This window comes from Apis florea, unplaced genomic scaffold (genome assembly GCF_048593485.1).
Source record: "Apis florea isolate Af1SG1 unplaced genomic scaffold, ASM4859348v1 contig_2274_pilon, whole genome shotgun sequence".
In the NCBI taxonomy this organism is placed as follows: domain Eukaryota; kingdom Metazoa; phylum Arthropoda; class Insecta; order Hymenoptera; family Apidae; genus Apis; species Apis florea.
Window position 1 is genome coordinate 1,434,776 of NW_028256550.1, and position 24,780 is coordinate 1,459,555.

The 24,780-nt window shown below is 31.2% G+C and overlaps 2 protein-coding genes across 4 annotated transcripts in view; one reads left to right on the plus strand and one right to left on the minus strand.

Annotated features, from left to right (window-relative positions):
• The window catches only part of Vps60 (vacuolar protein sorting 60), a 53,829-nt gene extending 30,339 nt beyond the window's left edge, over window positions 1–23,490 (minus strand). Inside the window, exon 1 of the mRNA XM_086903015.1 lies at window positions 23,305–23,490. The gene's annotated coding sequence lies outside the window, so the exon portion shown is untranslated. The remainder of the gene's footprint in view (window positions 1–23,304) is intronic.
• orb2 (cytoplasmic polyadenylation element-binding protein orb2) overlaps window positions 1–24,780 on the plus strand; it is a 72,350-nt gene that overhangs the window by 27,983 nt on the left and 19,587 nt on the right. For 2 of the 3 annotated variants that reach the window (XM_086903003.1, XM_086903004.1), the window contains exon 4: window positions 23,321–23,371. The exons of the other annotated variant lie outside the window; for it this stretch is intronic. In XM_086903003.1, coding sequence (XP_086759129.1) covers window positions 23,321–23,371 — 51 coding nt within the window. The remainder of the gene's footprint in view (window positions 1–23,320; window positions 23,372–24,780) is intronic. 3 annotated transcript variants of the gene reach the window in all.

The window sequence follows — 24,780 nt, forward strand, 5'->3', positions numbered from 1 at the left end:
CGTCTCTAGTATTGCATCGTGTCGAATCATCGTGTCCTGTCGTGTCGTGTCGAAACGCTTGAACGATCCCCATTGTAGATTCTCGTGAAAAAGAGTAATCTTATAAAGTTTAAAAGATTCGTCCACTTAGATGCCCTGCACTTGTTTCATGCTGCAATCGAAATAAAGTATGCGCTTACACGCGCCATTATTTCAGACTTTATGAAATATATTTTTTACACAATCAAAATATAAACATTTATGATTACTTTTTTTTATCTTGTTTGCATGATTGACATTCGTATCGTATAACTTATTATATTAATACGTTACGTTAGAATTGTCTATCTAAATTGTTGTTTTATGCTCTTTACAAATTTTTCATGACTATTTGTCCATTGTTACGGTGATATATCGCCGTTTTTCTCTTATCCTTTATTTCGTTCGCTTATGGAGTGTCTTGACCTGACTTGACCTGCGCAACTTTACACTCTACCCCACGGGAAAACCTCCTCTCTCTGTTCGTGCACGGTTTGTTCCAGGTTGCTTACCCCTCCACTCCTTCCTTCGCCTCTTTCCTCTTTGGTAACGCCTCATCAAATATTATGGATACTTTTCGTTTCTTCCTCTTCTTCTTTTTTCGTACATTCTACATTTCTAACTGTTTTATTTGTTTTCTTTTCCTCTGTTTTTTTTCCCCATCGTACTATCAATGTTTTTTCGTGAATATATTTTTAGCAAAAAAAGAGCAAAGAAAAAGATAGATTCGTCGAGTTTATCGTAAGAAATAAATCTTAATGAAAAAAAAGATATATGTGGATATAGAAATAGAAGACGGATAGAAATAATAGAAAAAAGTGGAATGATACACTATGTTGCAACATTCGTATCGAATCGTTAACTACACTGTTAGCCTTTCTTATCAAACATATTTCCTTTTCTTTTTATCTTCTATGTTTTCCGCTAACGTTACGAAAAAACCAGAAAATTGTTCGAGAATTCTTAAAGAAAAAATTTAATATTTATAGAAAAATTTCGCGGATAATTTGATAATTCGGCGCGTATGAGATGACACAACATGTTCGACAAGATCGAAGAAAGAACGGTAATGGAAAATTTTTCGTTCCGAATAATAATCGATCTATCGGTGAATTAATTTAATTAGAAACACGATCGTATCGAGCGTGACTGAAAGTGATTCGTACGTGTATCAATGAGTTAGCGGAATGTAAATGGGGAATGCAAAGGCGCGTGATATAACCTCTCGAATTAATTCTACAACGTTAGGTTCGAACTATTCGTTTGACAATTCGTAGTTGATTCTTCCACGTTGAATAAAATGCCCCTTTCTCCATCCCGTTGTTTCCCAACGACGTTTGTCCCTTGTCGCAATAGCCTCGACCGACTTTCGAAAATGACACGGACAATCGTTCTGTGCAACGGTTTTGGTTAGCTCGAATCGAATCGATTTCGTTTGAACGGGACGAAATTCTATTGTAAGTCAAGCGTCGACGAATCTTTGTTCGACTCGGATCTTTCGACTAGGCCTAGTTTTTAATATCTATCGAATCTTTAAATCATTCAATCATTGGGGATTAATTTCCTTTTCCTGAAGATTGTACTTTTTATCTGACGCTGTCTCGTCATCGTTGAATATTCATCGCATCTCCTTTATTTTTTTTTTTTTTTTTTTTAGTTCGATGATTACGATGTTACGTAAATGATAATGAGTAATTATATAACAGACATGTTTTAACGAAAATTACTTTGTTATGCATAAAGAGAGGGAAAAGAGTGAGTGGCAAGAGTTTCGGCGATTTTATCGATTGTGTAGGCTGGCATTGATTTCACTTGTACTCTTAATCGGATAATATCGAAAACTGTTCTGTCTTTCGCGAGGTAATTGCGGGGAAGGACGTAATAAGCGCCATTATACGAAATCTTTCCATCATTATTAACGCCAGCTGCCGTTCTTTAGGAAAGTTGGTCACCTCGGATTGGATTTCCATTGGTTGATGGACGAGGAAAAAGTTTCGATTAATCCGTCGATCAGTTGAACACACGGTTGAGCTAAAATTTGCGGTAAAAGTGAAATCGGGGGAAAAAATAAAACGATTTGGAGGCGATGAAGTTTATGTTTGAAAACTTGCTAAGTAATATACGCGAATTTCATTCAAATTCCCCGGCTCGATGGATTATTTTACATTTTTCGAAAATCATTCAAGTTCGTTCTTCAAGAATTAATTTATTTTCGTATATTTAGAGAAGCAAAACTTTTATCGATAAATATAATTTTATACAATTATTGAATTAGTTAAGTTTATTTATCTAACAAGCTTATCCTATTTAATTATTAAATTATTAAAGATTAATGTAAAACACCATATTAATAATCACTATTTGAAATTAATTATAATTCATTTAATAAAGAATTTATCAATCAAGAATTTATTTGAAATTATAATACTATATTTTTTAAAAGTTTTAATTTATTATTTAAGTAATTTTTGATAAAGAATATATATTTATTTGATGCGTTTGTTATTGTTGAATGAATATTGATCGAAAATATTTAAATTTGATTATTTTTTATAAATGAAATTGTATAAATGATTACAGATTAATCATTACGATTGCTATTCTTTGTATAACGATAAAAATAATCTAATAATCTTGCTAGTTTCTTGCGAAAAATCCAAGGTGAAAATCAAACTGTCTTGAAAAAGATCCATGTTAACACATTAGGATTTAACTATCATTTTTTATCCCATTATTTTTCTTGCTTAATGAAAGAAATAGTAGTAATCCATTAATCCAGTGTTTGATAATGTCAGAGGTCTTAGCATGACAGATTATTAGAATTTTACTGTATTTAAACTCGAAATATTGTATTTACTCTCGCTATTAGAAGAAAAAAAAAAAGAGAAAGAGAATCCTGTTGGAAAGCGAATAATCTCATTGAATTTGAGATTTATATTTTTTCGACTGTGCTCTCAATCTCTCTCTCTCTCTCTCTCTCTTCGTTTTTCATATCCTCCATGATTGTCGTTATCGACTAACTTTCGGCCATAAATTTAAAGAAGATTTACTCGCGATAAATTCTGTGTATTTTTCCATTTTTCGTGAAATATCGTTACTTCACTTCGCGGCATGGATAATATATTAAATAAAACAAAATTCTCACTTTTATACACAATAATTTTACACGAATGAAATCACAATGCTAAACTTTCTACGAGTATCATTGTAAGTAAATTTTATTACAGCTAATATTTACTCCGACTTCGATTGTTTTCCAATCTTTTCTAAATAATGCTCCATCTTACTAGAGGTTCAAGGTTTCTTTACTCTTTTTTAACATGATAATTAACTATAAATTTTGAAGAGCGTATAACTTAAGCATTCTATCTATCTTTCTCGTTCCATTTTTCTTTATTTTTCCAAATATATCGAGATATTTGAAGTTTCATCGTACGTTCTTAAATTCGACGTTAAAAGAAATTCCAAATTACAGCACCTTATAGAATCTAATTTATTTCTTCTAACGACAAAAAAAGAATCTTCGAAGATAATAATATGTAAATTTCGCAAAAATAAATAAATGGAGAAAGAGTGGATTCCCAATAAATTTTTAGGAAACACGAAAGAATTGAATCTATATTTTTGTTACGAGAAACTGAAACGAGGCTAACAATTCAACGTCGCAGTTATTGAACGAACGCTGCATTTTTAACTCACGTTAATACCTAAAGTGAAGTAATAGAGAGATAAAGAAAATGGATATTAAATGTTTATTTATTGTCCCATTTATCGAATCATTAAAGTATTCGTCTTGCCTTAGATTATATTTGAGTATAAGAAATTTACCACGACAATGTTTCAAGAAGGAACGATAATTATCGCGTAGTTGCCAATAAAGCGTACACGCATAAGTATAACGTATATTTCGAAGAGGATACTTAACGTTATCGCGAAACTCCGATAAGATATCGATTTCATTCCTCCTCCTAATAACGTCTACATTCCTGTTTCGACACCTTGATAACAGGATCCGGCCAATCGTACGAGCAAAACGTCCTTCGAATATTGTATTTTTCACATAATTTATCTGATTGCGATATGTCGTTACAACATTGTTGCACACGTTTGCAACGTTTTATTTATTATATTATTGAAATGTAAAAACTGTTACGAAAAAGTGGTTACGGAATTTCCACTGTTTTTTTTCCCCTAACGAATTCGAATAATAACGCGGATTTTTTAAGCTAGTATCAGTTCTATCTGTTAAACTTATTATGTTCAGATCGTTTCAAAAAGCTTATTCATCAAAATAAATCTTTCGAGACTTGTCAATAAACGAATCAAATTTCAAAAATGTTTAATATTTAATTGAAATAATTTTTACACGATATCTCTTAATAAAAATTCCATCCAGGATTCGTATCTTTCATTGCAGCTCGTTTGTTATTCGTTTTAAAATAATTTGTCGAGTACAAAAAATATTCTCGGTGTACAATCGATTTCGAAAAAATTTTCTCAAGAATCGAAATAAACAATTTGACACAAGGTGTCAATATATTTGTGTATCGATTTTAGAACAATAGTTAAGCTGGTTGAAATTTATTTATTAAGTTATAAGCAATTTAATTTCGTGTTAACGAAGCGAGACGATGGTGTAACAGAGATAAAGTTATCTCACCACCACGTCGTTATTTCATTTAACGCAAACTTCAATCATTCCTCAAATAACGAAGAACATTTTACATATAATATATACATATATTATAATTTAATATTGATCAGAAAAATGTAAAATTTGTTTTTACATATATAAAAAATCTATGAAGAAAATTTCAAACTCTATTTCTTTTAAGTCCAGCATTGAAATTGTTATTTATCAAGCTGCAAACAGTTTAATCTTGTATCTAGATGATTTAGAATCATTTCCCAAATTTTCTACTTCGTCCAAGCATCTTGTACATTTTGTTAACATTGGTTCAACAAGAAAGAACAAAATTCAATATTTTTATGTATTGATCGTTGGGACAAGTTTAATCATCGCGCGAAGATGATTAAAATTCAGCGTCGCCAATTAAGCGACGTTTTCGAACAGTTTCGACAGATCGGATCCGACTGCTCGTCGGATGCAGTTCGGTTAAAAAGCGGTGGCGCGCCAACTTTCCACGAATTTTTCGGCAGCTTTCGCCCGATGTCATTGACATCGATCGAGTGACGAAAGAAAAAAAAAGAAAAGAACGAAAAAAATAAGAAGGGGAAGTGCGTGGGACACGGAACAGCAAACCGTGGAGTGGAACAGCTCGGGTGGAAATTTCCAAGCGATGAGATCCGGCATTTACATTATATATCGGCGGTTTCACCGTTGATAATGTCGACTCTCCAAGCGTAGTCCTTCTACGACTTCGCGTTATCGACCGAGTTTTCTCTTTCCGTCTCGCTTTGATAGAAAAAAGAAAAAGAAAGAAAGAAAGAGAAAAATGTTGGTATCAGTTAAGATAAGGAAAAGAGAGGAAAAGTTATCGAGGGGGTGCAGGTACGGGCCACGCATGTCAACTGGAGGGCATTCAACTATCGATCGCATAGTTTCAGCCACCCTTCCCTAAGCCGGATCCGACCTTCTCTCTCTCTCTCTCTCCCTCGCTTTCCTAACTATTCCTCTCCGTGCGCCACTACTGTTTTTCCCATTTTCTCCTCTTTCCATATTCGCTCGATCACGTTTTCTCAGAAAGAAGTGAGAAAGTTTAAGCGGTTCGAACGTTTGAGCCTGCGCACTTTTTATCAAATCAACGCAGAGAAACCACGTTTTCGTCGGTGTATTATATTTCGAAAAAATTGTCGGTTGTCGCCGAACAAAATCGAAGAGTCGTATGAAATGTGTGGACGTTCAAAAATTATAACTTTTTCACGAATCTCAATTTCTTAATCTAATGTTTTTTTTTTTTTTTTTACGACGAAAGAATGCATGGATAATTGTATAATAAAGCACAGAGTTTCGTGTTTAAATGATTGAAAATTATTGAAAATTTCACTCGAATAAAAATGTTTGAAAAATTGCACAATCGGTTTATGTAATATAAACTATATATTTAGCATTTATTACAGGCTAGTAAAAAAAAAATAAACGTCCCAACGATTTTCATTGCTTTCCTTTTCAGCAAATTTGCGCAATTAAAATTTCACAGTTAAATTTAATATAAAATCTGAAAAAATAATGTGATGAAATATATTCAGAATTAATCGACGAAAAATCATAGACATTGTTGTTCTGTTGTCTCTATTTTATAAGTTTGATTAAACGTTTCTTAAATGAGACTATGATTATTTACATTTTTCAATGGAATATGTTCAATGAAAAATTCGATCCATAATTCATTCACAAAATTAAAACATTTTAACATTTTATAATTTCAAGCATTTTATCTATTTTTTTTTTATAACATTCCATTTTCTTTCTTATAATTTAATAACAAAATTGAAAAGAATTAATCGAGAATTATTTAAAAATTCGTTTGAAAAATTAAATAATAGAAAGTGGATGCTCTAATTAAAAACATGATTCTATTGTTTATTATGCGAAACATTTTACCTATTTTCTCGATACTTTCATGCTCAAGATAAAAATTACTTTGATACTTTTCTTGGATCATTTTTTCTCCAAAAATTGATAATCAATGTTAATCTTTCGTAAAAATATGTAAAAACTACACGCATCAGCAATTTTTTTAAAACTTTGATTTACAAATAATTACAATGGACATTATTTTTGTCAAAAACGTCGTGCAATTTTTTTACAAAAATTCGTTCGTTTTTTGAAAACTGAAAATTCAGTTTTGTGTTCAGAGCGAAAAAGTTTATAAGTCATTTTTAAATATTGCAAAAAAATAATTTTTTTTTTTATTGGTAATTAATCGATATTCATTTTCAATCGAACGACGAAATTAACAGCTTTTCTATTCGTTTTCGCTTGGAAATAAAAAAAAAAACATACGCGTGCAGATTTTCTAACGATCGATTTCGCTCGAAAAATTGTCACGTTCTCAATTCCTGATGTAACAACGATTTAACTCATTTAATTCGAATAGAAAAGAACTTATCGAAAAAAATTCAGATTCACGTTCGTATTAGCCAGGCTAATAACGAGAATTGAAAAAAAAAAAAAAAAAAAAAAAAACATGTTTCACGATCCATGAATTTATCGTGTGAAAGTTTTTAGGCGACAAACAAATATAAAATATATAAACTTTCTGATTTATGTATGTATAAATTGAGAAAGAAAGAAAATAAGGGAATTAAAATTTTTAGATCTTTAATCCATTAACTGTTGTACGAGTATTAGTATGAAAAGATAAATAATTCTTCAGTATGTAAGTTTGTGACACTTTGCATGTGGCAATAAGAGGCAATAAAACGTTCATTCAACGAGGATATAGCTTAACACACGAGGGAATAAATAATATAATATAAAATGACATATCTAATAATAAGTCGATTATAAATGTTCAATAAAAATGTTCAATTGGCATTTAAATGTACACTGATGAGATAAAGAAGTACATAAAAAAGAAAAAAAGAGGAATCGAAATGTATTTTTATATATTTTTTTCTTACGTACGATAATGTTTCCATATTTACGAGTATTATTCGCAATATATATTTTCAATATTATTCAATCCTATATATATATATATATTTCAAAAGTAGTCAATTTCGTTCGCATCATTTAAGATAAAAATTTTTTTTTTCTTTTCGTGTAAATCGTGATAATACGTTCGTTACACTTTGTTATTATTTATGTGAAAAGGAAAAGATATTGTTCATAAAGATGTATCATCGAATATAAACCAAAAAAAAAAAAAATACAATGTAATTAACAAAATAACAACATTTCCAGTGATCAATTATTTATCCCAGGAGTCCCCGTATCGTTTATAATTAATTAAAAATGGATATTAAATATCCATTTATTTTATCAAAATATTAATCAAATTTTCTCGAAATGTCGAAATATTTTTCGAGACCACTCGCTTCTCGTGACATGTTCGGTTGAGAAACACACTAGCGCTTAATCTAAACATTAGTTATCTCCCATCCGGCCTCCCGTCATTCACATTGTATCCGCAGGTTAATTTCTCCTCGCCGTCTTATCGCAACAGAATGTTGACAAGGCATGTAACAATGGATACATAGCTACTACAATGCATTATTATGATCTTGGAACATAGAGTTATACAAACAGCTTTGATGCATTCGTGGGATATTTTCGATCGATTTTTGTTACACGAAAATGTCGCGTTGGGATTTATTTGTTAAAAGTAAGTGAGCAATTTTCGTTACATAAAATGAGACGGAAATAGAACAAGACGGCTCTATTTTCGCTGTGCCTCCTCTTCGCTTCTCGTCTAAGGATATATTTAAATTGCTTAAATAAGTGAATATTTTTGCATAAAAATATTGTGCATAAAAATGAAATTTTTATGAAAGATATTTCTTTCTTTATCCTTCAAATATATCGTAATGTAATATTATACCTCGAATGTGCTTTTCATCGCACTTTTCTGTATATTTAAATTTTGCACAAACATCCGCACGGTCTACTTATAACTTAATAAATAAGCTTCAATTGACATTTCTGCATACCAACTTCTACGTTTATTTATAAAATCAATCCTCTGTGAATGTGTCTCGCGTATTATTAATAATCTGTGTATCTAAGAATTCTAATTCGGTACAAATGGCTGGCTGGATGGATGGATTTTCTATTTTTAATTCCACGCTTCTGCTTCCTCTTTTACTTCAGATTTTCTCCATGAATTTTTCTATGACGCAAACCATTCCGTCTCATCGTTACGAGCCAGCAAACATTTCATACGTTTTCAATGATTCAAAATATAGACAAACGAATGCTATGGTTGTAACACGATACTGCGTGTAAGCGAAATACCATTGCAAGAAAATACTACTAATATTCTATCAATCTTAATACAAATCTATTTCAACGTGTCAAAGTGTATAGATCTCCACTTCACTGCATTTAACACAAATTTAAAAAATATATATATATACATACATAATTTATCAAACCATTGTAAATATTCTCTGCTTGGAGAGAGAAATCGTGACAAGTTATAATTACATAAGATCATATTTAAATCTGAGCAATTTATTTTTTCAACAATTTATACATTCATTTACGCAAGTTCGAAAATTCCAGGTCGATTCGTTAATTTTCATCTCTTATTCCCTGATATCCCATCCCACCTCTCCCCTTTCGATTGATACTTCTCCACTCTGCGTTTGAAACGGTGGCTTTGTGAAATTATTCTCGCGAACAGAATATGAACGAGTTCCACTCGCGTGAACGGGCGAAGCAGGCGGAAGGAGAAAGCCAACTCTGATGGAGAGAGAGAGAGAGAGAGAGAGGGTCGTGGAAACCCTTATATGCGGGCCAGCTGATCGACGCACGTGCACAACGACGCGTACGTGTGGAGTGGCGCGTGTACGTGTGTGCGTACGTGGCTGCCAAGTGCGTTTCGTTAACGGCGCACGAGTACCGGGCCATTTAAATTTAGCCTGCCTCCTCTCCTCCTTGCCCACCCCGAATCTTCCCCAACTATCGCTCGGCCCGCATCCCTCTCGGCTACGCCATTTCTCGTGGGTCGTTGCCATCCGATTGTCGATCGATTCCTCCGATATGGAGGAATTTGGAAAACGAATTGTTAATTGTCAAATTGACAGTGTTTGATAATTTGTAATTGTAGACGCGTTAATTGTTCGCTTGCTGTTTCAAACGAGGTTAATTAATTGGAATTAATTTAGGAGATATAGGGCCTCGAGGATGGAGATTTGAAGAGGTGGTTTCTGGTTTTGTTTCAATTCGGTTATTTAAGATGGAAACGCCTTTCAAAGATCGGTGTTTATTTTAACTTTCCCTAGACTACCTGGACGGACCGCCGAGGAGAAATTCCATTAATTAAATTTCTCTCGAATTGAGTTTTTAATTTTATTGAAAAAAAAAAAAAAACATTTTAATTTAAGTTTGGGATAATTTCGATAAGCTACTATTTATTATTGTATATTTAAAATGTATACGCGCAAAAAGTAATTGAGAAGTAATGTCGATACTTTTTAAAAATCGAATTGGAATAAAAATATCCAAAGTATCTTTGTAAATTATTTTTTTTCAAATGATATAGTTTCACTCACTTCGATCGTACTGATTGTAAATAAAATCATTTGTTTCTAATATCGAGGAATACCGAACGTTGGTGGAGGTGTAATAGAATCAAGCCTGCTCTAGTAGTTCACCGTTTGGCTCTCGAGGACGGGAATAGAATCGGGTGGATGCACGGGCGCTTGCATTCCATAGATAGCGAATCCTTTTTCTCTTTTACGAACGATCGCCTAACTAGCTTCGGACCGCCAGATTTTATCCAAATTTAGGTCGTAAAAACAGTTTGCACGAAAAACAAATCTGTCCGCGATCGTTTATTTTCTATCCCGCCAATCTGTCCCACCGAACCGAACATAACCTCACTTCAATCAATTCGATAAATGAGAAGAGAATTTCGTTTTGGATCTTCATATCTTTTCACTCGCGCACCAATCGATGCACGAATCGATGTGTAATTCAAGTGACGATTGTTTATTATTCAAGAAAGAAGAGAATGGGAACGTAACGAGAAATATAATGAGGATAAATATTTCTTTCCAACGTTTCTTTCTCGTTTGGGATACAGTGTCAAAAATTACACGTAAAATGTGTAATTGTTCTGTGCAAAACGTTTTAAACGATCACAATGGGATCTTAATTGCATTTGCATCAATAGATTGTACAAAACGTTTCGATACATCCAACGTATAAAATGTGTTTACGCACATGATCGTAATAAAAATCAAGATTATAAACGTGTATTTATTTACGATCGTATAAATGTTTATTATCAAAGATAAACTCTTATCCATGCAATTTTTAATATAATCGTGCTCGTGCTTTATTTGTACGTGTATTTTCTACTTTTTATGTAATTAATTTTCTATTTATAAGAAAAAAAAAATTAATATATTTAGATTATTTTGGTAAACAACCATTTTGTTTGTCGTTGTTGTTTTCTATAAGTAAGTGAAAGGCGATGCTCGAAAGGCAATGATTGATTAAATATTTATATTTGACGTGTAAAATACTAAATATAAATAATATACAAAACACGCGCGAACTTAAAATTATATTATAAACGGAGAAGAGGCAGAATCGAGAAAGATTCGATTCGTATGCAAATTCGCAGGCGAAAACAATTTAGTTCGGAATAAAAGCGGATATAATTGTTTGCAAATGCAATCGAAAGCTGTGCCAACAAATCGTTTCTTTGTTGAATCAAAAAATTGAATAAAATGTTTCTTATTCCCTTGTCATATGAAAATCGAGTTAATTCACTTAACCTTTATATTTTCTGAGACCACTATATACACACACGCAACATTCATAATATTATAATAACATTTTTGCACAATTTGTACGTATAAAAAAATATTATAAACACATCTTAATGCTAATTTTATAATTGATTCAAACGTACCGATCGAATGATCCAATATGTATTCTCCTCAATGACGCGAGTGACTTTTTTTCTTTCTTTTCTGCAATCTTTGACGAGAGATCGTCGTGTTCAACCTAACCTCACTTCCGCGTCCATTTCAACGGACCGAAGTCGTACATGCGGATCATGCATTATCCGCGTGTAACGGAGCTAAATGGGTTAATATGCACATCCGTATCGTGACTCGTGTTATGTCACCGATGCCAGTCTAATTCAATAGGTCGAGAAGTTCTACCCGGTGATTCGAGACAAATCGAGAAGTATCTCTTTTCTTTCTGTAATTTTTTTCCTCTTTTATCTTCGAACGATAATTTATTTTTTTTTTTTCGCGTATTAACTGGCTACTTGCACGTTAAAAAACGAAAACGCGATAAAAAAAATAATTATACGATCAAGTTCGTTCTAGAGAAACAATGGAAGGAAATAAACTCGTTTTCTAACCGTCCATGCGATACGAGGCCAAAGCTATCCACCAACGTGGTATACGTAGTCCAAAGAAAATCGTTATTTAACACTTTCACCGAACCTTGAATATCAATGTTTCGAAGAACACGATTCACGAGGCGTGTTAAATGAATTCGGTCGAATCCCAATCGTCATCACGGAAATGTTATTATTTCTCACGGTGAAATGAGTATCTCGTAAAATTCATATACGTATAAAGTTGGATAGAGGTGGGGATAGAGGTGATAGATGTAACACGTGGCCGACCTTCGTTGAGCGTATAATCGATCGAAATATCGTGTGGTGTGTATAGTGAATGTAACAATCGACGTGTATTGTGACGGTATACGTTTGAACTTGGCAGATTTGCATCGAGATAGACGTGGGCGGGAAGATATGTAGGGGGATAGGGATTTTCGTATAAAAAAGATTCTGTTTGCTAACATGTCAATTTGGTCAACGATGAGAAATAACAAGATATTCGTATTTTATCGTCGATCGTGGCAAATATAATTTTTATTTTGAAAAATAATATTGAGGAAAATGTTCGTTTTTTTTTAATATCAATCTAATAATAAGATTAAAATGTTTCTATGGTTTTATTTTGTTGATAAATTTAAATTTATCCAGTAAAAAACAGAATTTTTTACTTTTTCTGATTATAATCAAAATTAATTAAAACAATCTTATGAAAATTTGTATACATTTACAGTTTAATGGATTATATATTTCTTATATTAAATTTTCAGCATTTTTAATATGAAAAAAATACAATTTTGTGTTAAAATATTTTTACAGCAAAATGATTGAAATCTGAATATTTTTTAATTTAAAGTTTTATATTATAACTCGCATCATTACAAAGTTATATTTAGAAAGCTAAAGAAGGCATATGTATTGTACTATTGTAAAAATTAATTTCTCCTCTAAGTAATATATTACTAAAAGAAAATTATTCTATATACTAAACCATTATGCGTCTTACAAACGCATAAAATTTCATTAAAAACAGGATTTTCATTAATTTTGACAACACAACTCGTTAGTTGAGTTCGTGCATGAAGACTTTCATCTCTCATTATATCCTTCGTGTTCGATGTAACACTTATCTGAATTTCAAGATAATCGAATAGTTTGAATCGAGAATTCTCGTTAAGGATTTCACCGACAATTTTTTATTCACTTGCGAATAGTTCTTTTGGTATATTGTATAAATGAAAATTAAATGAAAAAAAAGAAGAAGAATAATCGAAAAATATTCGTAATATAAATTTGACGAGTGGCAAAATGATTTCGCATTAAGTAGAGGGCGTCGCATCGTTCATCGATCGATTCGCGAGATTTCGATTCTCCCCAGAAACTGGTGCCTTTTCATCTTCGACTTATATCGATTTTAACGTGCGATTCGAAAAATCTCGAACAATCGCATTCTATGTTTTGTGATGTGATGCGTTGCGTTGTAGACGTCACGAATGGCACGAACTCGAATAGAAAATGGACGTGCATTGAAAAAAAGGAAAGGAATATCGCTGAGTCGACGTTACGTGGCAATTTTTTAAAGTGATATATATATCAAATAATAATTACATTTGCACGTGTAAAGGATAGTTCTAAATTAATGATGTAATTATTATTAGCATTTCAATATCGAGCAAATAATAGAAAGGAAAGAAAAATTTTCATCATCGATTGTTGATTTCATAACATGAAAATATTGAATCAATCTGATATGAAATAGGCAGAAAACAAATTTTAATTTTTCTTTATTATCGAAAAAAAAAAAATAATGAAGAAACAACGTGATACAGTTAAAATAATTTCAATATCGATATAAAAATAGTTATATTTTATTTATAAATGAAAAATAAGATGAAATATTTACTTTATGTGAATTTATAATAATAAATATTTTTTACAGATTTTCCATCTATATTTCTATCTTCAATTATTTTATTTTTTCATTCAATATTCTCATTTATAATAAACAAATATTTAAATTATTTTTTTTTATTTATTTCATACATTTTATATTTACGCTATAACATTTTACATTTTAATGATTAAAACATTACATGGAATTATTAAATAATTGCATTTAAAATTTTTGTTTGAGAATTTAAGATATAAAAAAGGAAACGGTATTATGCATTATCTATAAGATTAAAGTCTAAAGTAAAAATAAAAATGTTAAATAAATATTTAAGAGAAATAAAAGTATTAAGTTTTATTAAATTCTAATTATTGTACAAATTTATTGATCAATCATTCAATTAGCAAGTGATTAGTAATGGTAATAAAAGGAAATTTAATTAAGAAGAAATTTAATTGTTTTTTAAAACTTTATTATTGCAAACATTTCAAATAAAATAAAATAAAATAGTTAATAATATCTTGATTTCTATGCATATAGAGTCAAAATATATCCATACATCTTTATATTCGCATTATATTCAATTTTGTTTCCAACTTCCTTGTGAAAAAGGACTAAATGAACATTTTCTAATTTCATTTCAATGCAAATTGCACGACACAAACATATGTTTTAGAAATATTTTAAATCATACCAAAAAAGCATTTTTTATTACTTATTTTTCACCAAACGTAACGAATCGTTTAGAATAAAATCAAATTAACTGAGAAACAAACTTTAAAATAAATATAACTTATTAATTTTAACGCGATATTTAATACCCCAAAGAAACAGTGATCCCGAAATATATTGCATAAAATTATTGTACGCACTCGTCGTTATTACAAATAAAAGTATTAATTTACAAGGAAAGTGAAAACAAGCTTTGCTTGATATTGCGCGACTCTCTCTTGCATCTACATACGTTGGATGTTAATTTACTCGAGAACAAGAGAAATTGGCGATAACGTCGATAAATTTTTTCTTTCTTTCTTTTTTTTTTTTTTTTTGATTCGTTTGATTTATCCTCGTGACTAATGTGCAACTCACGTGCATCATTTAAATAGTTTTATTAATTTGCCCATTGATAATGGTCTTGTTGCATTTTTATTAGCCTTCCTTCGCTCGATTTCCAAACAATGATTGACCAATTCCATTCACATTTGATGAAACTTTTGTCGACTCGTTGTTGTCAACCTATATATCTTGAACGAGAATATATATATATATATATATTTGATCTTCCTTTTTTTAAACGAAAGTGTAAATATTCGAAGATATTTAAAACGAAATCAGGGTCAGAAATAAACTGTCTTCAGGCAAACATCCAACGTTGCTTGAACGCAGGCCTAGTTTCAGGATGGATAAGCCAAAGGAAACGCGAAAGGTCGATGCACGTTTAAACTTTTGCTTCCCTGACACGGTACGGATATACCGCTATTCGATCCAAGTTGCAGGACAGTCGCGAACACTCTACAGTAGTACCGTATAGCATGTACTATGTATATTCCATAGTATCATTCTACGTATATAAAATTGTGCGTTGAGCGTTTCCTCCGCCATTTCGAATTGTTTTTCGAATTAATATATCTCGGTTGTAATTTTGTACTATCTATTATATATTTGAAAGTATTGTTTTACACGAGTATCTAATTTGTAGCAATATGATGAACGGTAAAAATTTATTTCAATACGACGAAAAAAGAAACACTTGAATTGATTTGCAAAAGGATGTTGAACATCTTAATATTAGCACTTGAAACTATTTTTTGTTGCGTTATACGAGCAAAAATGTTAGGTGGGAACGATGAGGAAAAAATGAATGAAAAATAGTTTTTAGCGTTGTTAAAAAAAAATTCACAGGAAATTGTACAGGTGTGAAAATTAAAATTAATGCTGCATTTTTATTAACTGAACATATTTTATCTTTGCATCTTGTATATATTTGCAATAATAGATTTTAATTTAATTCGAATGTTTGAAAATGATTGGTTTCAAAATCTTTGACAATTTATATGTGCAATTTCAATTCGTTCCGTGTCCCTTATCGAATTTGCATTGAATTTTTATTAACAATTACAGATTGATCATCACTCTTTGAGTCAATGATTCTGTCAATGATGTGTGAATTGTTATCTTGCTATTGCTGTTTTTCACCCCCACTCCTTTCCAGTGAGTCGATTTTGTTTTGCTATTGGTATTGATTCCATTGTTGTCTTTCTGTACGCTCGAGCATTTGTGTGTTGTATGTTTATACTTACGTGCGTCATACAATATTAAGTGGTTATCAACCTAACAAATTGATATACATATTTGCAGCTATTTACATGGCCGTGTTATCTAGTAAGAAACAATTTGCAAGAGTTTCAAACTAGTTATACGTATCACTTGTAACATAATGACTCGTTTTAGTAATTCTTATCTAGATCGAACAGAATATTCATGACATAGATAAATTATTCTAGATCGTAATTTTATTTTCTTTAGATCGTAATGATAACTTTTCCGCGCCATTAATGCTCAAATGATAAACATCCTTTTAATCAACCGAGATGAAAGATAGTAAATTTTTGAAGCTTAAAAATTTGAGTCTTTTTTTGAGTCTTCGAAACTCTTGAATAATTTTTTTGATCGATTTTATCAAACATCACTAAAGAATCAGCTTTGAATTGAAAATAATGAGAGGAATATAATATAAATAAGATAATTTCGATGTAAACTGATCTTGCTACGAGTAAAATCAAATTTATCGATATTTTGAAAAAGAATTGAGATTTTCGAGATTGAACGAATCCCAATAAATTTTGCTATTTCACGCATTACATTTAAGTGTGCGACAATTTCGATTCGGAAAAAATAAAATAAAATAAATTAGACTTTACTAAGATTGTTTATCTTAACGATTTAAAAGCCACATTGAAATAACAATGACATTGAATTAGAATATGAATAATGTTTGTAAAATTATTTGTTCAAATTACATTTATACATGTTAGAAAAATACGTATCGAAAGTAAGTAAGTAAAAAAAATTAACAAGAAAATCTATTTTTTATCTAAATACGAAAAGAATATCTACGAAATTGAACGATTTTCAACGAAATTATACATTATCAACTCGTGTCTCTTTTCAAATATATGTTTTTAACATTTACTAAAGAACTTGGCTAGATAATGAACTAAAATGAATAACACATCTTTTGCGAAACTGATACGTGCTCAAATTTTAATTGCCAATAGATGTATGCACGGTAATTTAAATATTGTTAATATCCCATCTTCAAATTGAACGTTTGTTTACCACGATATATTTCGTCGTTTCAACGCTGTAATGCGTACTAGATGCGATATATCTTTCTACACGAATTACATTCATTCATGAAAGATTATACAACGCTCGTTGCCATTTTATTTCACTTTATTTCGAAATTTTATAAATACGTATCTTGATCCTGATTATTTTAATTGTAACGATTATTATCTTTTACACTAATATTGTACATTTTCGCAATCATCATAATTACATCATATTTTTGCGTGCGAGATAGATCAGATCCACGTATATTTTCATGCGTCTGTTATGCAATCATAAGATAGTACATTATTTTCTTTACTTTTCCTATATATATATATATATATATGATTCAATGAATAAAGTGAGCCGTTTATAAATAATAATATAACAACAATAATATACAAAATATAGTTAGAGAATAGATACTTATTTCTCGATGCAGAAGTTATAAGACTGAAGTAATTGTAAAAGATGTATTCTCAATTTATATGATAACAGAAAACAACGAATGTTGAAAATACAAAATGATGTGAAACAATAAACTATATATAATAAAATAAAATACAAAATGAAATATTCAGATAGCGATAACATTGCAGCTAAAATCATCCATAAAGAAACAGCACGTGGACATCATCGTGTTGTAACAAGAGATAATATACCATACATTCTTAATAAACCGGGAATACAAACTTTACCAAGATTCAAGCATGCATATTGACAAAACATTAGCGCACAATGTATGAGACATAAGGCAAAACATAACAAATAACACATAAAATTGCTATTGCTAACAATTCAAAAATGTAAACCATTAGCTATGGTATAATAAAAAAAAAAAAAATATGGGAACAGAAGATAGCGCGTGTATTTTATCATTCATGTCAGTCAGAAGAATGATGTCAGAACACTACATATATTCATCATCAATCTAAAACAATTCTATCTTCAATCAGTGCAATGTATAGAGAGTCAAAAAAGTCTTCGTATATTATTTTAAACTTATCTAAATTAAAAATTAAGATTTTTAATGAAAATTCGTGCATATGTAAAACATAATGGATAAATATATAAATTATTATTGAAAGCAATTTTCAAAGTTTTAATATTCTTTTAATTTTTAGTGTGACAAAGCATTAAAAATTAAATATCTTTCTGTTGAAAATGAAAAACTTTGAATTAATTTCATTTCTTTCAGATGATACTATTTATTAAATAAAAAAATTGCTGTATATGTAACCAATTATTTAGATTATATCTGTATTATCTTCATCAAAATTCACGATATAAAAAATTCATCATGAATAGAATCAATCGTTCAATAATAATTAAAATATTAAACATTTATCAATTAACAAACGTTTGAAAAAAATTTAATCTCGTACAAAGTTTTCCTTCTCGATTATCAATGATCCATATAATCATCCCATGTAAGCACTTCTAAAACGCAATATTTATTAAAAAAAAAAAAAAAAAAAAAGAACCGAGACGTTAGACTTGATTTAAAATTGGTTATCTTGGGTGTCAGTTAAATTAGTAACCGGCAAAAATATCTGGTATGAAAAGAGCGTCGTTACATTATGTCATTCAATTCTATGAACTGTCTAGTTACGTACAAACTGTGGAGATAGAACCGCTGAAAACATCGTATCCCAGCAAATCGACCGACTGTTATCTCATCGACATGACAACGAAGATAAATAGCAGTATATTCTTATTGTAACTAATTCTATTCCCTGATATGGATCTATAATTTCTAAAACTTGTAAACGATTGTATTTTTACGTTAATCGTTTTACAATCGAGATATTATGTTTTACCAATTGCATTCCAGTCTATATCCTGATCTTCCCGTTTGATTTCGCGCGCGTGATTCCATCACGCAACGCGCAGTCGCGATGGGTTGCAGAGCGTTGCGGCGCAGCGCGCTGGCCGGAACCGGTTTGTTCTACGAGTTGGCATCCGGTAGCATTAACTACCGTGCTTTTGGCTCGAACGTGGTTTATGTTTTTTTTTTTTTTTTTTTTTCTTCCCTCTCTCCAGTATACTTTTTCCAGACATGTTACAAACATGTATGTACGATAAGACCGACAGAGTGAAAATCGTCGATCGATGCAACGTGTACGGTTGAAAAATTCGAATTGAAACATCTTTTAAGTCTAAGATTGGCGCAATCGTTCGCGTTTAAGGTTTAATGAAACTTGGACGAAGAAAATTTTTCAGTTCAGGAACCGCGAAAGAGAAAGCGTTGAGAAATTTTATCGGATCGACGTGTCGCAAGATAGAGTTGTTTGGCAAAAAGTCAAGCCGTCGTGGTTTCGTGACGCTGCTTTCCGCGGGAAGAGAAGGCAAGCCGTTCGCTCGAAACGCCAGTATTATATTTTAGAACCGTACGAATTTATATCGTCGATCGGTAAGAAAATGAATTGCAATTTTCTTTCTTTTCTTCCAGAGAAGAAAACGCAAAGAAGATGTTTTGTGATAGATTTTTATTTGATCAACTAGATACTTTTTAACTACTTGATTATTTCTACAGTGGTACGATTTTGTTCTTTCACTACTGTTGCTCACTACACGTTCTGTTTCTACTTCCGCTTCGATACGATAAACGAATGAGCAGTACATGCTAATTTTCGCGGGGTACAGCGAAATATTGGTTAACCCGCTATATTTTTCAAGTCATTTTCGATCTAATTGTATTTTCTCATAATAATAAAAATTCCTCGAATTTGAACAGAAAATATAAAAAAAAGTCGTTATTAATATTTTACGCTAAAATCTTTTTATTTGTTAAATCGAAAAAGAGGGCACAAAAATTAGACCGTAACGGGCTTAATCCATGAAAATTATTTATATATAATATCTATATATAATAATCTCTCACACAACCCTCGCGTGAAGATTAAATTGCAAATTGAATGATTAAATGTGCAAATTTCTTTAAAATTTATTTGATATATACTTAGTACCTAATTTAAAGTTTGCATGGTTCGACTTGCAAAGATAGAATACTCGAGGAAAGAGAGAGAGAGAGAGAGAGAGAGAGAGAGAGAGAGAGAGAGAGAGAGAGAGAGAGAGAGAGCGTAATGGCAGCAACGTAGGAAAGAGATTATCGCCGCATCGACTGTGGCAATAGGGAAGTGTCGGTCGGGCGTCCTGAATATACTTGTAGTGGATATTTTCGATTCGAGCCGATTGCACAACTCTCTCTGCTTGGTTAGCACGCGCATGCTTCTCTGCGTACAGCGGTTATTCAACGACGACGTAAGTATACGTGCTTTGACTCGTCTTGTTTCTGCGTCGTAATTAACGTCTCTGTCTTTAATCGTCGGCTTCACGTGTTTAAATTACCGTCAACTATAAATTACGACTCGTTTGAACAACCTTGAATCGAAAGGTCTGCTCGATAGAAGCGAAGTTGCCAGGTATATTACGTGTGGTACACGTGTGCATCATCGTATCAAGGCTGAGTCGCGATTACCGACGGAAACGAGATTGATATAAGCGGAAACTGTCGAAAGAGGTACGCGCAGCGCAGCGCCACTGTCAATTCGTAGAGATTTCGCCAAGTTTATGCGCGCGCAACGATGCGGTTAAAGAAAACGGTCGAACGCGGTCTCGAAACGGTTGCGAAGAATTGAGCAATGTGATCAATTTTTATCTTATTTGTTAAGTATACCATAAAGGCTCATAAGTATTAAGACATCGACTGATCTCGTATGAAATGTAATTATTGACATGAATTACTGGAGAATGATCATAATAGATGATATAAATATAGAGATATAATATTTTAAAATATGCAATATGTATACTGCATATACAAAATACAGAGTTTAGAAGACGTTTAAAAATAAAATTCTTTGAAATGATTTAAAAATAATCATTTATCATACTGGACTTAATTTATAATAAGTTTTTATAAATAATTTTAAACGATTATTTGTGATAATTGCCTAGAAATAGTGAAAATAATTAATTAACAATTATACGTTAATTTTTACGATCTATTGACTTATAATCCATTGAGAAAATATATGATAAATTAGATAGAATCTAATAAATAAAATCTGAATTTAATTTATTGAATCATATCATATAATATGCACTTATGGATAAATAATAAGAAATACAAAATCTAATGTGAATTTTAAAAATTCGTTTAAAAGTATATTAAAACATTTGAAAAGTATATTTAATTTTGTTATACATAATTAATAAAAGTTTTATAATTAATATCTGTTTTAAATCCATTCTTTGTAATATAAACTTCTAAAAAAAAATAAGTATAAAAGATAATCTTCATGTTTGCTTAATTCTTTTATAAATACTTTCTCTTCTGATTCATTTTTATATTGTCAAATTTTATACTGGCATTTATATAACTATCAAATAATTGTATAATAATCTCCTTACCTAGAAAAGAAAATATTCAAATTTATTAAAAAAATAGAACAAGATTGAATAAATAAATAATAAATCGAAGCAATGTATCTTATTATATCGAATCTGAAAATTAGCAACTTTTTAAAAATTTCTGATTTTTCTTTCCTTTTAACCCCCCTAAATTGATCAAAAAATATTTATCAAAGCGTACAAGTTCGCATCTTCTGCTTATGCGATTGCTTCTTGATTCATAACAATAATTAAATCATGAAAATACATCACCTCATAAATTTGAACGAATCAATCGAAAAACAACATTTTGAATATTTTGTTCAGCGAGCTATGCTCGTGTCTGCTCGTTATCTCTTCGTCTACTACTAGTCTCGGAAGCCGCAAAACTGTATAGAGGGATAATCCATAGGTTCGAGTTGCCAACGTTTCCTTGTTCAGTTTATTTCGTTCGCGATTAACGGTTATGCGCCAGTGTCGCGTTCTCGATAAGCTAGGTGACACGCACACTTTTATCAAATGGTGAAACCGCGTTTGATCCACGTGTCCAGAAACGGGCTTTCGTGTCGCTACTTACGACACTGTGCAACGTGATCTCCGAGAACCGCACGCGAGCGGTTCGTTTTCTTTTCCTTCAGCTTTGCGATATAATATCCTCCCGGCTCGTAACTTCACGCGCGCGTCTAGCGTTACCGCGCGTGGATGCACGCCCATACACGCTCATACGCGAAAGATACCACGGATCATTCGATCGATCCTTCGACCACCATGATTTCACATGGCCCAACCTTTTTATGCGACCGTCTAAAACTTTGGTTATCGACCGATGTGTCGATATTCTTCCACACTTTTTCTCTGTTAAATAACGATGATTATTATTATTAATTACCATTGTTTGATTGTTAATTACAAACGATCGATATAGCGTTTTATGCATCAGATTTTTTAGATATTATAAAATTTAGAAATGTTACAAAATGTTCTTGTACGCGAACAAAAATTTAATGTTGAGTGTATTCGTAATTGAAGCATTATCATTGAAACATTAAGATATCAGTCGATATTTTTTCTTTTTTCGAGATTTTTCTTTTTACTGATTGTTATTAATTAGCATCTTCGATAATATATTGATAATGTCACTATAATGATCAATGTAATGTTTTACTAGATTTCTAACGAGGAATATTATTATAGAATTTATAAACATTATGAAATCTTGCTATTCGCGCAAATAATTTAATGTTGAGCTTGAAGTGAACGAGTTGTGTAGCTGAATCACTATTATTCAAATTGTTATGACAAATATATTGCGAGATGCTTGTGAAAGAAAAGAAACAATAACACGAAGAAATCAAGAGGATGCCTTGATTGTGATTATGACTTTGTACAAAAATTATTAAATAAATTCCAATTCGAGAATTCAGTGTCATTTCTTTCTCGTTCTTATACAATATGATTTACATACATATATAAATATACACATTCGGAATTAATTTATGCGTTAGCTCGAAGTTAGATAAAACAGAGATAGCTGGTGAACTTTTGTTATCGAAACTAGACTCGTTTATCAAGATCGCCGGGACAAAAGATTGCCATGGCGGAATGTATAACAATTGACAGATCGAAAATTGAGATTAGAGCGTAAATACGGATTTTAATCGGGACACCAACCTTTTCTCTGTTTCAGGATACATGAACTGCAATGCCAGCACGCTGCAATCGCTCACGCAACTGCACGGTGAGTGAAAACTGTCAGTTCGTTCCTTTTTCTTCCCTCTTGTCTCGTTCTTTTGTTCTTTCCGTCGTTTGGCAGTTTCTCGAATGTTTCGCGACACGATGGTACTTAGAGTGTGGCGTGGCATGACGCGAGATGGCACGCCGCATCGCACAGGAAGATTCCTCAAGGGAGAGAGAGAGAGAGAGAGAGAGAGAGAGAGACGGAGAGAGACTAGAGCCGTGGCACGCTCAATTAAAATTTGCGCTTGCGCAACGTCTTTGCTACAGGCTCGTTCTACACTTTTTCTGACGGCAATCAAGGAAACGCGCCCTTCCCCCGCGACACTCGTTTCCTCTTTCTTCGTCGCAATTGCTGGAAAAGGACTAGATCAAAACCTGAAACTTTGATCCGTTCGCCTCCTCCTCAGAGATATACGCGCATCATCTTGTTCTGCTTTTTCTTCCTTTCCCCGCCTCATTTCCCCGGCTGGCTTCACTGGGTTTATTTTAAGGCAAACTAGGATAGGAGAATTAGGAGCTTGAATTAAATATAGTGGAATTGGAAGATCTTGTTACTAAATTGTAAGAGGAAAAAGTAATATAATTGAGTATAGTAATATAATATAACATAAAAAAGTAATATAATATAATATAATTGAAGTGAAGATATAGGAATATGAAATATGAGATTTTAATTTGTAAAATATTTTTGGGACAGAAGATTCTAGAAACTAAAAGAAACATGAAAGTTGATGTATAAAAATGTCGGTCGAAGCATATTTATTGAGTTATAAAAAACTTAAGTTTGCATTAGATAAAGTTAAGTGTAGTGTAACTACAGATAGAGTTGTTCTATCTTCGTTTATAACTTAATAAATAAGTAACATTTTTGTTAATTTTGTACGTTTGTTTGAATTTTTAGAATGAATTTTTAGAATCTTTCAAAGATGTTCCATAAATTATATTATATTATAGTATAATGGTAAAAATTTTAATATTATTAAATTTAAATGAGATAATAATCTTTTATTAATTATTGTTTTTCATTAATATCTTTTTGTTCGATGGACATTTCTTGTTTTCATCGCAACAGAATATGTAACAGAATATGCATATTTCAATGAGACGTATTCTAATTTATTTCGTAATTTGAAGAAATAAAAAAAGTTATCGTATAATAACCTCAATTTTAAAATATTAATATAAAATATATTGTGTTTTTGATTATGATGGAATAATAGAAAGGCATAGTAATAACATGGAATACTTGATATTTATATAACAATTAATTATAACAAATAATGAAAAATGAAATTATTTGACGTGAAGAATAAACTGAAAAAAAAGCCTAACGAATTTGAAATTTGAAATTGTGGATTATCCAATGCTTCTCATACTTATTACAGGTTTACTGTGATTATTAAATAAATA